The following is a 14,731-nucleotide window of genomic DNA, read 5'->3' on the forward strand; positions in this document are numbered from 1 at the left end:
GATCGCAGACCTCTCCCCTGCTTGGTGAGCGCACAAACCGCCTCTCCTATTGGTGAGAATGCAGACCACCTCCCTGATTGGTGAGAGTGCAGACCACCCCTCAATCTGTGGCAGTCCCTCCCTCCTGCTGTGGGCAGTTCTAAATTTTCTGAATTACTTTAAAAGGAAAGACTGTCTTCTGCCTTCCGCCCCACACCAGTATTTTATTTCACTATAGTCTATTATACAATATAAGCAAAGCCTCTAATACTATCTCTTGTTTACTGCCTTAAATATTAGCTTGCTGTGGATGTTATAATCAAAATAATTTTTTAAAAAGTAATAAAACAAGAGTAATCCTCTGAAATACTATGAAAGGGAATTTTTACACAAGAAAAGCAAAGTTTTCTCTTTTACTACCAAGAATACACTCATAGGCAATTAGCTTGGCCCTAAGAACTGGATCATGTAAACAGTTTTGTTTGTTTGTTTTTAATTACAAATTAAGGGTGACTCCATTAACCAAGGTGAAAGGATTTGATAACTGATCAAATCACATATCACAATGGTATAACACTGTGATATGTGATTTGATCAGTTATCAAATGGCTGGCTTTTACATTTTTCAGCATTATTATTTTTCCTTATGAATTCCTATTGAGCTTCTATATTTCTGGCATGAGAAAAATACTATGCTAATATTTACTAATAGTGTCTGGTATAAGATAACAGTTACTGAACAATTATAATATGCCAGGTGCCACTGTCAACCTTTTTCATGGATAAACTCATTCAATCTTCACAATTATCATTCATGTCATTCAGAAGGAGATGTGTAGAGAAGTTAAGTGATGATCCTGTGGTCACACAGGCAGAGGAGCAGAGCCCAGGGATAGACCCTTTCTCTTAACCACCTCACTGTGCTGCAACCATCCATGGCTTGTACATCCAGCAAGGGTATACTGAGCGTGTACTGGGTGAGGCACCAGGGCAAACAGGAAGATGAACTGGACGTGGTCCCTGACTCGGGGGAAAAGTGAGGACCTGATGACTGGGTTCCAAAGGAGAGAACCCAGAGATCAAGAAGCAGCTTGGCAGAAAGAAGGAAAGAAATGGAACGAGGATTAAAGAGAGGATGGATTACTTTAGGGTGTGGTTGATTCAAGCATGTTTTTCAGCTATGAGAAAAGATTGATGTCTTTGGAAAAAAGGAAAGTTGGGGGAGTGGAGAGAGGAGGGATCAGATCCCACAGGACGCTGGGGCACGTGGGGAGGGCAGGGCTGCAAAGGGCACTCACATCAGATGCTCTCGGCCTTTTCAGAAAGTGAAGGAGGGGAGTCTGTGCACATGAGAGTAGAAAAGCTTCAGGCAACTCTGACTGGCAGTGGGGCCATCGACCAGGCCTGGTAAACAGCAGTCCAAGCAGCTGAGATTAAAGAACAGCCACTTGTACAGGACCCAACACTCCCAAGAGTCAGAGATGAAACTGACTGCTTTAAATCAGAGAAACATGACTTCAAACAAAGCAGTATACACTTACTTCAGGATGGAATACATTTTTTATCTATCTCAGTTTAATTCTGCTAAGTACCTAAAGTTTATCTGATCTACACCCTTCTAAACACTGTTAGCCGGTAAATTCACACCAGATTCTTGAGTTAAAGCAAACAACATTCCACGTGCAGGGAAAGTAATAATCATTCCTTAAACAGCCCTGATTTTACAGCAGTTAATTTCATTGCGATTCTGAATTCTCTGCTGCTTTGCTTTACCCAAGAGCAGAATTTTTGAACAGCTGAATGTAAATCAAATTACGTTTGGCGTCTACTTTCTTCATTAACATTCCACATTCAAACACACGTACACATGCTCATTTTGCTTAGAAAAGTGCTTCCCAAGCTTTGCACGCTAGGGCAGCTTTGACGATGTCTGGACAGGTGTTTCACTGTCTAAACTGGTGGGCAGCTACTGGCACCTCTAGGGGGTAGAGGCTAGGGATGCTGGTGAAGAATTATTCAGCCCTGAAGGTCCATACTGTGAAAGCTGAGAGCTTCAACTGGTGTCAGCGCAATGAGAGGGGCCTCTGCTGCATATGGAGAAAACTATGAAGATTAATTAGTAGAAATAAAAGTAGTAAAATCAGTACTTTTAGAGAAATGTGTGCCAGTCAGAGAAATCTCATAGGAAAAAAGAAAACAGCACAGGGAAGCAGCCGGCAGAACTGGGGAATATTTTGTCATCTTACTGCAAAGTGAGATGAGCCAAGAACACGGAGGACAAAGGGAGCAGAGGGTCCCTCCGAGGTTGGATTATACGTTCTTAGTCTGTGTTGCCCTGGCCTTGTGGTGGTGGTATTGCAACAAGAAGCACCACAGCAATCCGTATCAGAGCTGCTGGTGGTACTGTGGTGCTCGCCTGGGGGGAAGGTCAGGGACAAAGCTGGCTGGGGTTTCAGTAGCTAACAAGTAAAACAAGTTCTGGAAGGGAAGAATTTGAGAGATCTCCCAAGGAGTAGATTAAACATGGCACTCTGGAATGTTCCTGGGGTATGGAGCTTCTCCTGCTGACTGGAGGCTGGAGCAGATGCTGAACCTTCTAGCAGCCTGTCCCATTGTCTAGGACTCCCCACCTGACGGGCTGCTCCCTGGAAGCAGCCTGAGCCAGGGGAGGGAGGAGGCCCATCCCCTGAGTAGCCTGCACGTTGGTTTGGAATAGAAACAGCTACCTTGGCCTACAACTTTGATCAACCTCTTCACCTAGGAGATTAGGTTGAACAAGAAAATGGTATCAACAACTGGGCCACCGACAGAGTGTAGGCTGGTGTTCCTGGGGACCACAGTAACACAACTCAACTTTTCACCCCGACATGGGCCCTCTGGGCAGGAATAGTGACCAGCAAAAACGTTACCAGTGCAGAATGATTATCTGAGAGTGAGCAGATTCAGTCGGTGTTTTGATGGCTGTTTCTCTTCTCTGGTTTTCAGGTCTATGAAATGGTTGGACACGGCAGTCCCGCCTTGCTAGCCGAAGTGTTTCTGCCTATTCCGGAGACCACCGTCATCACGGGGAGGGCTCCCTTTGAGGAAGTGGAGTTCAGCAGTAACCAGCATGTGACCCTGGACCATGAGGGAGTTGGAAGTGGTACGGAACATTACTGAGGGGCTCACACTGTCACTGCCAGATTTGAATTTGTCTTACCTATCTTTTTCTTTTACTTCCCAGACAACCAGATAATTATAACCTTGTTATCATAAATTCAAGTTAAGACAATTATGATTCACATTTTTTTGCCAAGTCATTTTTTTATACATTGCCGGTGCTTATAACTATGCAGCTATACAGTGCCCGGTTTGATGGTGTGAACTGGGGACCTTTAAAAGGCCCTTTGGTGGCTTTTGTTCCAAGTCTAGACATTTTTCCTAAGAATATAGTTTGAAATGAAGAGACAGCTTTCTGCATAAAAAAAGTATATCACAGTGTTATTTATAAGTCTGGAAAGTTTGAAATAAATTATAATAGGGAGATTTTTCATTAATATTCTCCCACCTATGATTTAAAATAGTGGATTTTCTCACTCTGTCTTCCATGTTTTTTTTTTTTTTCATTTTATTTCTAAATATTAAGGTGGTACAAATGTTTTTCTTACATGGAGAGCTTTCTAATGCTTTCGTCAGGGCTGTAAGTGTGCCCGTCACCCGACTACCGTTCATTGTACCTGTTAGGTAGGATTTCTACCCCTCACCTCCACCCCCTAACCCACTTCTTGATTTCAGATGGTTTTTACTTCTTTCTGCACCCATGTGTGCCAAGCAATTAGTTACAAATTATTAGGGAGTACACGTGGTGTTTGTTTTTCCGTTCTTGATATAACTTCATTTAGGATAACGGTCTCTGTTTCCATCCAAATTGCTCCAAAAAACATTATTCCTTTTTATAGCTAAGTAGCATTCCACGGTATGTATTATACACAACACATTTTGTTAATCCACTCGTGAATTGATGGGCACTTGCTTTGACTCCAATTCTTTGCCGTTGTAATTGTTCTGCAGTAAAGACCCATGTGCAGGTATCTTTGATACAATGATTGCTTCTCCTCTGGGTAGATACCCACTACTGGGATTGCTGGATCTAACAGTAGGTCACTCTTAGTTCTTGGAGACATCTCCATTCTGTTTTCTGCAGTAGTTGTATTGGTTTGCAGTCTCATCAGCACAGAATAAGTGTTTCTTTCTCTTTACATCGAAGCCAGCCAACATCTATTGTTTTCCACCTTTTTAATAAGACCATTCGAACAGGGGTAAAGTGATATCTCAGTGCAGTTTAATTTGCATTTCTCTGACAGTTAGTGACAGTGATGTTTGCTTCTTCTTTTTTTTTTTTTAGACAGAATCTCACTATGTGACCCTCGGTAGAGTGCTCTGGCATCAGCAGCCTCAAACTCTTGGGCTTAAGCGATTCTCTGATTCTCCTGCCTCAGCTTCCCAAGCAGGTGGGACTATAGGCCCTTGCCACAACACCCAGCTATTTTTTGGTTGTAGTTGTCATTGGTGTTTGGCAGGCCTGGGATGGATTCAAACCTGCCAGCTCAGGTATAATGTGGCCCACGTCCTAGCCGCTGAGTCACAGGCACCGAGCCTATCTATCTTCTTTTAAAAAGCTTCTGTTTATGTCTTTTGCCCACTTTTTAATGGAATTGATTGATTTTTTTTCTTGTTGATTTGAGTTCTCTGTCGATTCTGAATATTAGCCCCTTGTTGTATGGATAGTTTGTGGATACTTTCTCCCACTCTGTAGGCTGTCTGTATACTCTGTTGATCACTTCCATTGCTGTGCAGAAGCTTTTTAACTTAATCAAGTCCCATATATTTATTTTTGCTGTTGCTGCAATTGCCTTTGGAGTGTAGCCATAAATTCTTTGCCAAGACCAATGTCTATAAGAGCTGTTCCTGGCTCGGTGCCTATAGCTCAAGCAGCTAAGGCACCAGCCACATACATCAGAGCTGACGGGTTCAAATCCAGCCTGGACCTGCCAAACAACAATGACAACTACAACCAAAAAATCACTGCACACTGTGGCAGGTGCTTGTAGTCTCAGCTACTTGGGAGGCAGAGGCAAGAAAATCACTTAAGCCCAAGAGTTGGAGGTTGTTGTGAGCTGTGATGCCACAGCACTCTATCCAGGGTGACAGCTTGAGGCTCTGTCTCAAAAAAAAGAGCTGTTCCTACATTTGTTTCATGCCTTACATTAAAGTTTTTATCTATCTCGAAATAATTTTTGTATATACCAAAAGACAAGGGTCCTGTTTCATGCTTCTGCTGTGGCTATCCGATTTTCCCAGCACCGTGTATTAAAAAGGGCTTCTTCTCCCCAGCGTATGTTCTTTACCCACCCCATCTAAAAGTTCATCTCCTTCTCACCCCACAAAGCACAAATTTTCTATGCTTTCTCCTACTTTTTCTTCTTAGCACTCATCACTCTCTAACACACTAAGTATTTCTTTTACTGTGTGTGAAAACACCACACTGTACCCCGGAAGTGCATTAATGTACATAGTTACCATTCAATAAAAAAGGGGAAAAAAAGTATTTCTCTTATTTTTTCTATTATCTCTCTCCCTTACTCAAATATAAACTCCATTAGAGTAGGGATTCTTTACTTACAGTAGAACCTCCATAGTTGACCACCACCCTACATTGACGCCATCCTTAAGCTGACCTAATTTTCATAGACTGACATGCGCCACATGTACATATAAGTACAGCAGGCCTAATGCCTTATGTTGACCACCTCTGCATACCGATCAGTTTGTTACAATCCCCTCTGGGTGGTCAACTTACAGAGTTGTTTTTTGAGAATAGGGATTCTTAACAATTTCATTTCTTTACTGTTATCTTCAGTGTCTGAAGTAGTTCCTGGCATGAAGTGGAAACTCAAGTATCCTGAATGAATCAATAAACAACTGTCTCCAGAATAATTCTATGAAGGATGGGCTCTTACTATCCCTAATTTATGCATGAAAACTAAGGCTCAGAGACGTTAAGTCATTTCTCCAAGGTCACACAGCTGCAAAGTGGCAGAGCCACAATATGCACGCAGGTGGACCCGCTTCAGAGTGCATCACGGTGTCAGACACTTTGCTGTCAGACACAGAGCTGAGTGCTGACTCTCAGCATCGTCATCTGGAGAAATCCAGTGACACTGGCTTGAATTCTGCGTTCCGTCCCCACCACTCCACCCACCCCAAGTTCTTTTGTCTACTATCTGCTTTCTTGCCGGCCTGGGCTCAGTCCCTCTTTCTGAACAGCATCCTGTTTAATCTGATGTTCCTCCAGGAGTGCCCTTCTCATTTGAAGCTGATGGCAGCAACCAACTAACTTTGATGACCTCAGGGAAAGTGTCTCACAGTGTGGCATGGGCTGTTGGAGAAAATGGGATACCTTTAATTCCTCCACTGTCGCAGCAGAACATTGGATTTCGGAGGTAATATGCGGCCAGAGCAGACTGATGAGCAATGTCAGTGTTAGCGTTAAAAATATCCAAGGGAGGGGTGGTGCCTGTGGCTCAGTGGCACTGGCCCCATATACCAAGGGTGGTGGGTTCAAACCCAGCTCTGGCCAAACTGCAACAGAAAATAGCTGCGCATTGTGGCAGGCGCCTATAGTCCCAGCTACTCGAGAGGCTGAGGCAAGAGAATCGCCTAAGTCCAAGAGCTGGAGGTTGCTGTGAGCTATGACGCCATAGCACTCTAGTGAGGGTGACAAAGTGAGACTCTGTCTCTTAAAAAAAAAAAAAAAAATATATATATATGTGTGTGTGTGTATATATATATATATATATATCTCCGAGGGCTAGAAAGCCTGCAATGTTGTATTCTCTGATGTTTTCAAGGGCTTTGTATTGTTCTTAAGGTAAAAATTAAAACATGTATTAATAGCCTAACCTATATTGAGTATTGCTCAGGGCCAGGTTTAGCACAATGACTCTGTGAGACACTCTCCCCAGTTTCACAGATGGGGAGCTGCACAGCGTTCTTGCTGTATACGTTTGGCGCTCAGTAAGGTTCGTTGCTAACGATGAGTGGTGTAGAACCTTCTACACATGAGAGTCCCTGTTCTCCTGCCTCCTCCTCGACTGTGAGATCCTTAGGGCTCAGCTCAGAACAAAGCACTCGGGCCTCAGTTTAGCCCAGGCCAGCCCCTCCCCTGCATGCACCAGGCTGAGGTGCAGGACTAGCTTGTATTCGCAATCCTTCAATCCGTCTTTCCTGATAGCAATTGTCAAGTAAAGAAAAGTGGCAAAAGTCCTCTTTAAGATTGTCCCTCCTGGAGGATCCTGACTTCCTTAAGTGATGCTGTCCCTGGGATTTTGTGGCCCTGCTGCAAACTCCGTGGTCGTCAGACTCACGGAGTCAACTGTGTTTCTTTCAGCGCTCTGAAGAAAGCAGATGCCATCTCGTCAATCGGCACATCGGGACTGACAGACATGAAAAAGTTGGCCAAGTGGGCAGCAGAGTCCAGGCTTGACCCGAATGACCCCAACAACGGCCCTTTGATGCAGCTGATCTCGGTAATGTGTGGCACGAGGCACTCACAGCGCTGCCCGACTTGGCGGGGGATAATGGAAACAGCTCAGCCCTTTACACACATTTTCTTTTACGCTGCGTTCTCCTAGACGGCACTGGTTATGAACATGAGTGCTGGGTAGAATGGCAGCTTACCATTGCCGAGGCAAGCGCCCAATGCACTTAAGCCTTGTGCCACCCTCCTGGTCTGCTGCTGAAGCAATGAGATACTCCAATTAACACCCAGCCAGACACGGGCCACACACAGGAATTATTAGCTGCCATTATTGTTGTTGCTACTTGTACTGCAAACCAAGGTTTGATTCCCCATCTGCAGAGAGGAAGCTGAGTTCAGAGCTGCGTTACTTGCTCTAGGGCACACAACGCATTGAGTTGGTCTGGGTTCAGCACACTTTCTCTTTTTGTCACCCTTCAAATACTAATGGGGCATTTTAAGAAATCCTTGTTTTGTTTGTGTTTTTGTTGATGATTATTTATCATCTAGGTTTTGCATAAGTACTTATCAGACACATTGCCTGTGTCTACCATTACGTTCAGCATTCTTTCCTCAGTGAATTTGTAAATAAAATGGAACATTAGTTAGCACATTATTTTTTCCTTGGTGTGATGATACCAGTTGGTTTCATTTTCAACTTCATAATTCTCACTAAAACATAACAAGCAAGCAGAGGATCCAGAGGCTGGCCACGACCACACATTCTTATGTTGGTGGTTATCAGTGTGAGTTTATCAGTAAGATAATTAGAAGCAGTATGAAAATTTTCATTTCACTTCTGGTCTTTCTAAGTCTGAAAACAAGCTTTCATTTATTCTGATTTTTGTCTTTATCAATCCTCCTTCCAACATATGCTTCCTTTTTCATCTTTTGGGGAGGTTTTAAGACAGAGTTTCTCTCTGTTGCCCAGGCTAGAGTGCAGTGGCCTCAGTCCAGCTCACGGCAAACTCAGACTCTTGGCTTCAAGCAATCTTCCTGCCTCAGCTTCCTGAGTAACTGGGACTACAGGCATGTGCCACCATGCCTGGCTAATTTTTCTCTTTATTTTATTTTATTTTTTAGTAGAGATGGGGTCTTTGTCTTGCTCTTGCTCAGGCTGGTCTCCAACTCGTGATCTCAAGCTATCCATCTGCCTTGGCCTCCCAAAATGCTAGGATTATAGGCCAGTGTGAACCACCAGGCCCAGTGTCCCAACATGATTCTTCTTAATGTGGATAACAGAAATATTAGGAAGAACAGGCCATACCACCTAAAGCAGTGGTTCTCAACCTTCCTATGCTGCAATGTATTTTTGTTGTTAAAAAGGAGTCTTGACCCACAGGTTGAGAACCACTGGCCTAAAGTGTGTGGTCTAGTCTTGCGGTCCCCAGCCCCGGGGCTATGACTGGTACTGGCCCATGGCCTGTTAGGAACCAGGCTGTATAGCAGCAGGTGAGCAGCAGGTGAGCAGCAGGTGAGCAAGTGAAGGTTCCTCTGTACTGACAGCCTCTCCCCATCACTCACCTCAACACCTGAGCTTCTGTTAAACTCAGCACCAGGTTCCTTTGGATGAGATTTGCCTGGAGTTTTGTATTTTCTTTTTTTTTACAGGTTGCTACCAGTGGTGAATCCTACGTCCCTGACTTCTTTCGACTGGAACAGCTGCAGCAGGAATTTAACTTTGTTTCGGATGAAGAATTGAATAGATCCAAACGGTTCAGGCTTCTTTGTCTTAGAAGCCAACAGGTGCCAGAATTCCGAAATTATAAGCAAGTTCCAGTGTATGACCGAGAAATTTTGGAAAAGGTATTCCAGGTAAGAAACTGCCTCGGAGGGGTTAATAAAATAGTAAAATATTTGCTATGCCATCAGTTATATTTTTATATGTGTATTCGCTGTTGCTATGTTCTCAGCAGCAAGATCGGTTTCTCTTCTGTAGCACTTTCTGCGTGTGGGAGACGAGGGCTTGATGTGTTGCCCAGGCTGGTCTCAAACTCCGGGGATCAGATGATCCTCCCACCTCAGCCTCCTGGGTTGCTGAGATGACAGACAAGCACTATTGTGTGCAACTGGCATGTTTATGTATGACCTTTCCATTATTTCTTCCTTTTTTAAAAAATTAAGTCATATACACATAGATCATGAATACATTTATGCATATGTGGGGTACAGTGTGTTGATTTTTTTATACAATCTGATGTGGTTACATCAAACCAATCAACAGAGCTTTCGTCTCATTTACTTGATTATTGTGTTAAGACAATTATGTTCTGCATTTGACAAATTTGACTTGTACCCTTGCAATATGCTCCATAGGTGTGGTCCCGCCTTTTACCCTCCATCAAACCTCCCCCCTCCCCTCCCTGCCCACTCCATTTCTCTCCTTCATCCTGGACTATAGTTGTGTTCTATCTTTCATAAGAAAGTGTGAGTAAATATAAGTTGGTTTCATGGAAGTACTGAGTACATTGGATACTTTTTCCTCCATTCTTGAGACATTTTATTCAGGATAATATGTTCCAGGTCCCTCCATGTAAACATAAAAGAGGTAAAGTCTCCATCTGTTTTAAGGCTGCATAGTATTCCATGGTGTACACATACCACAATTTATTAATCCATTCATGGGCCAGTGGGCACTTGGGCTTCTTCCATGACTTGGCTATTACAAATTGAGCTGCAATGAATAATCTGGTGCAAAGATATTTTTTGCAAAGTGATTTTTGGCCTTTTGGATATACTCCTAGTAGAGGAATTGCAGGATCCAATGGCAGGTCAATTTTTAGATCCCTGAGTGTTCTCCAAACTTCTTAAATTCAACTTTTAAATAATCTCTTTGCCACAGCATAATAACATGTAAACTACCAATTACCAGGATTCTGAGTCAGTTGGTTAAACCACCTACAATTAGAATTGCAGGGTTGAAATGAAAATATCCTAAGGGTTAATATGGCCAATTAGTCCTACTTTGGTCAGCAATTCAATCCCATTTTTATGCAGTAAATATTTGCTAAGCACCATGTAGATGGTGGTCAAATGCTCAGGGGAAACTGGAGAGATAGGATTTGAACAGCCTTGAGGTGGGTAGGGAGGAAGGAAGTGAAGGAACCAGGCTGGGCAGCCATCCTCGTCCAGGGCAGCAGCAGGGACAAGGACTCAAGAGAAGGGCAGCTGGATTGGGCAGGTGTGAGGTGGAAGAGCCTTTGCGGAGACGGGTGGAGATGGGGCAGGCCTGGGGGAGCCAGACAGACCAGCCTGTGTCGTTGAGGTATGGAGAGCCATCAGAAATGAGCATGCGTGCCACTCGGATTTTTCATGCAGACACTACCCGTGTTAGCTTGGATTTGTGATCACAGGGATTAAAACCCAATTTGGAACTACTTCAGGCTCCAAGAGGAGTTTACTGGATGATGAAATCTCCAAATAGGGTTAAATATCTCAGAACCTGTGGACGGCAGCAGTGCCCCTGTGCTCCCCGTGCTGCTGGGCCTTTGTCCGTGTGGTGGCTTCACTCTCCTCCTTTGCAGATGTGGCCACATGGTCCCAGCATCATCCAGGGTCATACTGAGTAGCTTCAGCCAGCAGGGTTGTCTCAAACTCAGAAATCTTGGGAGAAAGCTCTTGTCACCACACCTGGGTTAGGTGCCACTGCAGGACACTCAGCTGTAACCAGAGAGTGGCATAAAGGGGAACCGGGCAGCTCCCTGGCCACACATGTAGTTTTATTGACAGAGGAAGGGTGAGGCCAGAGACAACAAAGCCAAGACTACCTTCCCCTCCTCCAAGTGGGTGGCAGGTCAGCTGCAGCCGGATGTTGCGTGATCATGCTAATGTTGCAACTGGAGCTTCATGATTTTTGTAATTGCTTTACTTAAAATAGAAAAGGCAAAACTTAAGCAGGGGTTTGGCTAAGTTGTCTGGATGAGTTTAGCTTTCTTTTTTAAGAGAGTCTCAGCCTAGAGTGCCATGGCATCAGCCTCACTCACTGCAACCTCTAACTCTAGGTTCAAGTGATTCTCATGTCTCAGCCTCTCATGTAGTTGGACTACAGGCTCATAATGCCCAGCTAGTTTTCCTGTTTTCACTAGAGATGGGGTCTCACTCTTAACATAGGTTGGCCTTGAACTACTGAGCTCAAGGGATCCTCCTACCTTGGCATCCCAGAGTTCTCAGATTACAGGTGTGAGCCACTGTGCCTGGCTTCGGAATTTAGTTTCTTATACTACAACTTATTTCCTCCTCCATGGACATTTTCACTTGTAACTACTGTGCAGAATTCTCTTCTGTTACTAAGGCAGCTCAGTTGATTGACTGATACTACTGCACCAAAAATCAATTCGGAATCAAAAGTTAGGAAGAAGGTGGCAGAAAGGTTTAGAACCACAGTTAAAAATTTAAGTCACAAGTGATAATTATCTAATCTTAAGACAAGCATAAAATTATTAACTCCTCTTAATTTTAGGACTATGAGAAACGGTTACGAGACAGAAATATAATTGAAACCAAGGAGCACACGGACACCCACAGGGCCATCGTGGCCAAATACCTCCAGCAGGTAAGAAAACTCATTTAAAACTGTCGTCTCAGAAAGAAACGAGGCCACGTGGTAAGGGGGGCAGTTTTCTACCTGGTGAGTATTCCTGTGAGTTTAGGTGAGTCACTTATGCTTTCTAGACTCAACTTTCTCATAAATGCGAGTGCATAATTGACAACTACCTTCACCTTTTTACATGAAACCACTGAGATATATCCAAGTTTATTATCAAGGGTTATCTTAAATGAGGTATAATTACAAGCAACTCAATTTCTCAGTCACGTTTTTTCCTAACATTTGAATGTTTCCATTTGAATTTTATATTATATTGCAATATTTACCTTTGTAATCAGAAAAAAACACTGAAGTCTGCCCTTTTTCCTTCTTTTCTTCTTTTATTTCCCTCCTTCCTTATGTCAATGAACTTAATCTTGTAAGAAATGGGATAGTGACTATAATGCATTTTTTTCCCCATCCAGTTTATCTATCTTCTGGCAGACATATAAAAAAATGTGATTTGTGACATGTAAGAGGCCCTCTATTTAAATTAGAAAGTGAATCATTCTGAAGAGGGGAAGGCCTTAAGCATTAGTTCTTAATTGTGTGTATTTTGACACTGGTCCTATTTTTTGCAACTGCTAATTTATTAATTCAGCAAAATCTTACTACTTTATGTGCCAGGAACTTTTCCAGATCCAACAACAAGAACAACTGGAGCCTTTAGGGAGATGTTGGTAAAAAAAGGAAAAAAAAATTGATAGCAAAAGAAGACCAGAGCTTTAAAGAAAAGTAAAGTTGACATTAGGGCAAAGATATGGGCATGGACTATGAAGGTTAAATAATAACATTATTTTAAATAAAGCTGATTTCTTTCCCCAGGTTAGAGAATCAGTGATAAACCGTTTCTTAATTGCAAAACAACATTTCCTTCTTGCTGATTTGATAGTGGAAGAAGAAGTTCCCAATATCAGGTAAAAATAATCCAGTGGAGCCCTTATTATCATTTCTTATTAGGAAAATGTCATTTGTTCTAGTAGATGAAAAGCATCATGTACGATTTTTTTTATTGCATGATGCGTCTGGGCCCAGAACGTGCTGGAAACCTGCTAAATCTGCTGATGGCACTAGTAAAGGGATTTCCTTAGGACACGTCACCCTAGAGCCTCTCCTAGCTCCTGCCACCCCCCCTACTGCCACGCAGCTTCACCAGCCTTTGCCCTCGTCCCACCCCAGGTGGAACTAACTAAGCCTGGAGCATCCCCCTCCCCTGCTTTCCTGGCCTTCTGGTGCCAGACTTGCCCAGACCCTCCTGTCACCTGGCAGTGGAGCTGGCTGGGAGGAGGGAAGAGGAACTGGTTCCAGCACTGCTGCTGGGGGGCAGAGAGCTGGTCTGTGCATGTGAGGAGGTGAAGGGCCACAGGGAAATGTGGGTATTTACATGGAAGCTGGAAATCGACTCTATTATTTGGAATAATCCTCATTGGCTTCAACTAGGGATAGATGCATAGAAGGTGAAAGGCAGCTTCCTATTTGGTCCTATGTGGTCCGTTAAGTTCATGAGCTCTTTGTGTGATGAAGTCTCTGGGTCTCCTGAAAAGGCTTTTTCTATGCACGTGCTATCTCTCCACCATCAAGGTGAAAAGGAGACCAAAAGCTGTGCCCCCCACGGCGGCCCCTTCCTCTGGCTTCCCCTCCCTCAGCATGTAGAGGGAGGGGGGCGGCACACACACAAATCCCTGCAGAGCCAGCTCCACCCCAGGCCCAGCGTCCTGTCATTGAATATTCTCACAGTCATGAAAATGACTCTTAGATGATGGTTTTTCATGCTGTTTTTTCTTTTCTTTTCCTTTTTTTTGTTTTTCTGCTTTACTTTCTGCATTAAGTTCTGAAGGCTCGGGGTATGTTCTTTCTTCTTTTAATTTCCGTTTGTTCTTGGCTTTAAACTAAGATGTTCCTGTGCTTAATGGTCCCAGTGGACAGGGGGCTCCCTCAGCGACTGTTGTGGAGGCCTCCGAGTCTCACAGGGGGTGTTACCTCCAGGGCAGGGAGGAAGAAGCTTTGTCACTTTAGGACTCCTGGCAACGTTTGGGAGGCCCTCAACTTTGGGATAGGTGGGTGTCCTGACAGAGTGATTAAAAACATGGGTTCTGTAGTCAGAGTGACCCGAGGGTTAACCTGAGCTCCCCTCCTCCTATAACGAGCTTTCTGCAAACCATTACACCTCTGTGAGCTTCCAGTTTCTTTATCTGAGAAATGGGGCAAGTGTTATATTTGTAAAGATTAGAAATATATAGAAAGTACCCAGCTCACACTCTTCTTCACACATGGAGGGTGCCCATTAATGACAGCTATTCTGGACAAGACCCTGGAGAACAGACAGAACAGTAGCTCCTGGAAACGCCGTGGGATTCTCATTGGAGCCATCAGGGCACCTGGATGAGGGCTGCACAGCCTCCTCGCAGCTGTAGGCGCCTCTTGCAAAGAGCTGCTCCAGGCAAGAAGCCGCAGCCAGCTCTGATGCTCTACAGGGCAGCAGAGAGCCACAAGCATCACAGCCCGTGGCCGGCTCTACAGGGAAGCAGAGAGCCACAAGCACCACAGCCCATGGCTGCTCTACAGAAAAGCAGAGAGCCACAAGCACACAGCCCGTGGCTGCTCTACAG

At 44.0% G+C, this 14,731-nt stretch overlaps 1 protein-coding gene across 1 annotated transcript in view; it reads left to right on the forward strand.

Annotated features, from left to right (window-relative positions):
* Positions 1 to 14,731, forward strand: part of CC2D2A (coiled-coil and C2 domain containing 2A) — an 82,947-nt gene that overhangs the window by 41,491 nt on the left and 26,725 nt on the right. The window contains exons 15-20 of the mRNA XM_012812874.2: positions 2,965 to 3,121; positions 6,314 to 6,461; positions 7,409 to 7,547; positions 9,149 to 9,352; positions 11,997 to 12,089; positions 12,948 to 13,039. Coding sequence (XP_012668328.1) covers positions 2,965 to 3,121; positions 6,314 to 6,461; positions 7,409 to 7,547; positions 9,149 to 9,352; positions 11,997 to 12,089; positions 12,948 to 13,039 — 833 coding nt within the window. The remainder of the gene's footprint in view (positions 1 to 2,964; positions 3,122 to 6,313; positions 6,462 to 7,408; positions 7,548 to 9,148; positions 9,353 to 11,996; positions 12,090 to 12,947; positions 13,040 to 14,731) is intronic.

The sequence above is a fragment of the Otolemur garnettii genome, unplaced genomic scaffold (assembly GCF_000181295.1).
Source record: "Otolemur garnettii isolate 467f Iridium unplaced genomic scaffold, OtoGar3 scaffold00228, whole genome shotgun sequence".
In the NCBI taxonomy this organism is placed as follows: domain Eukaryota; kingdom Metazoa; phylum Chordata; class Mammalia; order Primates; family Galagidae; genus Otolemur; species Otolemur garnettii.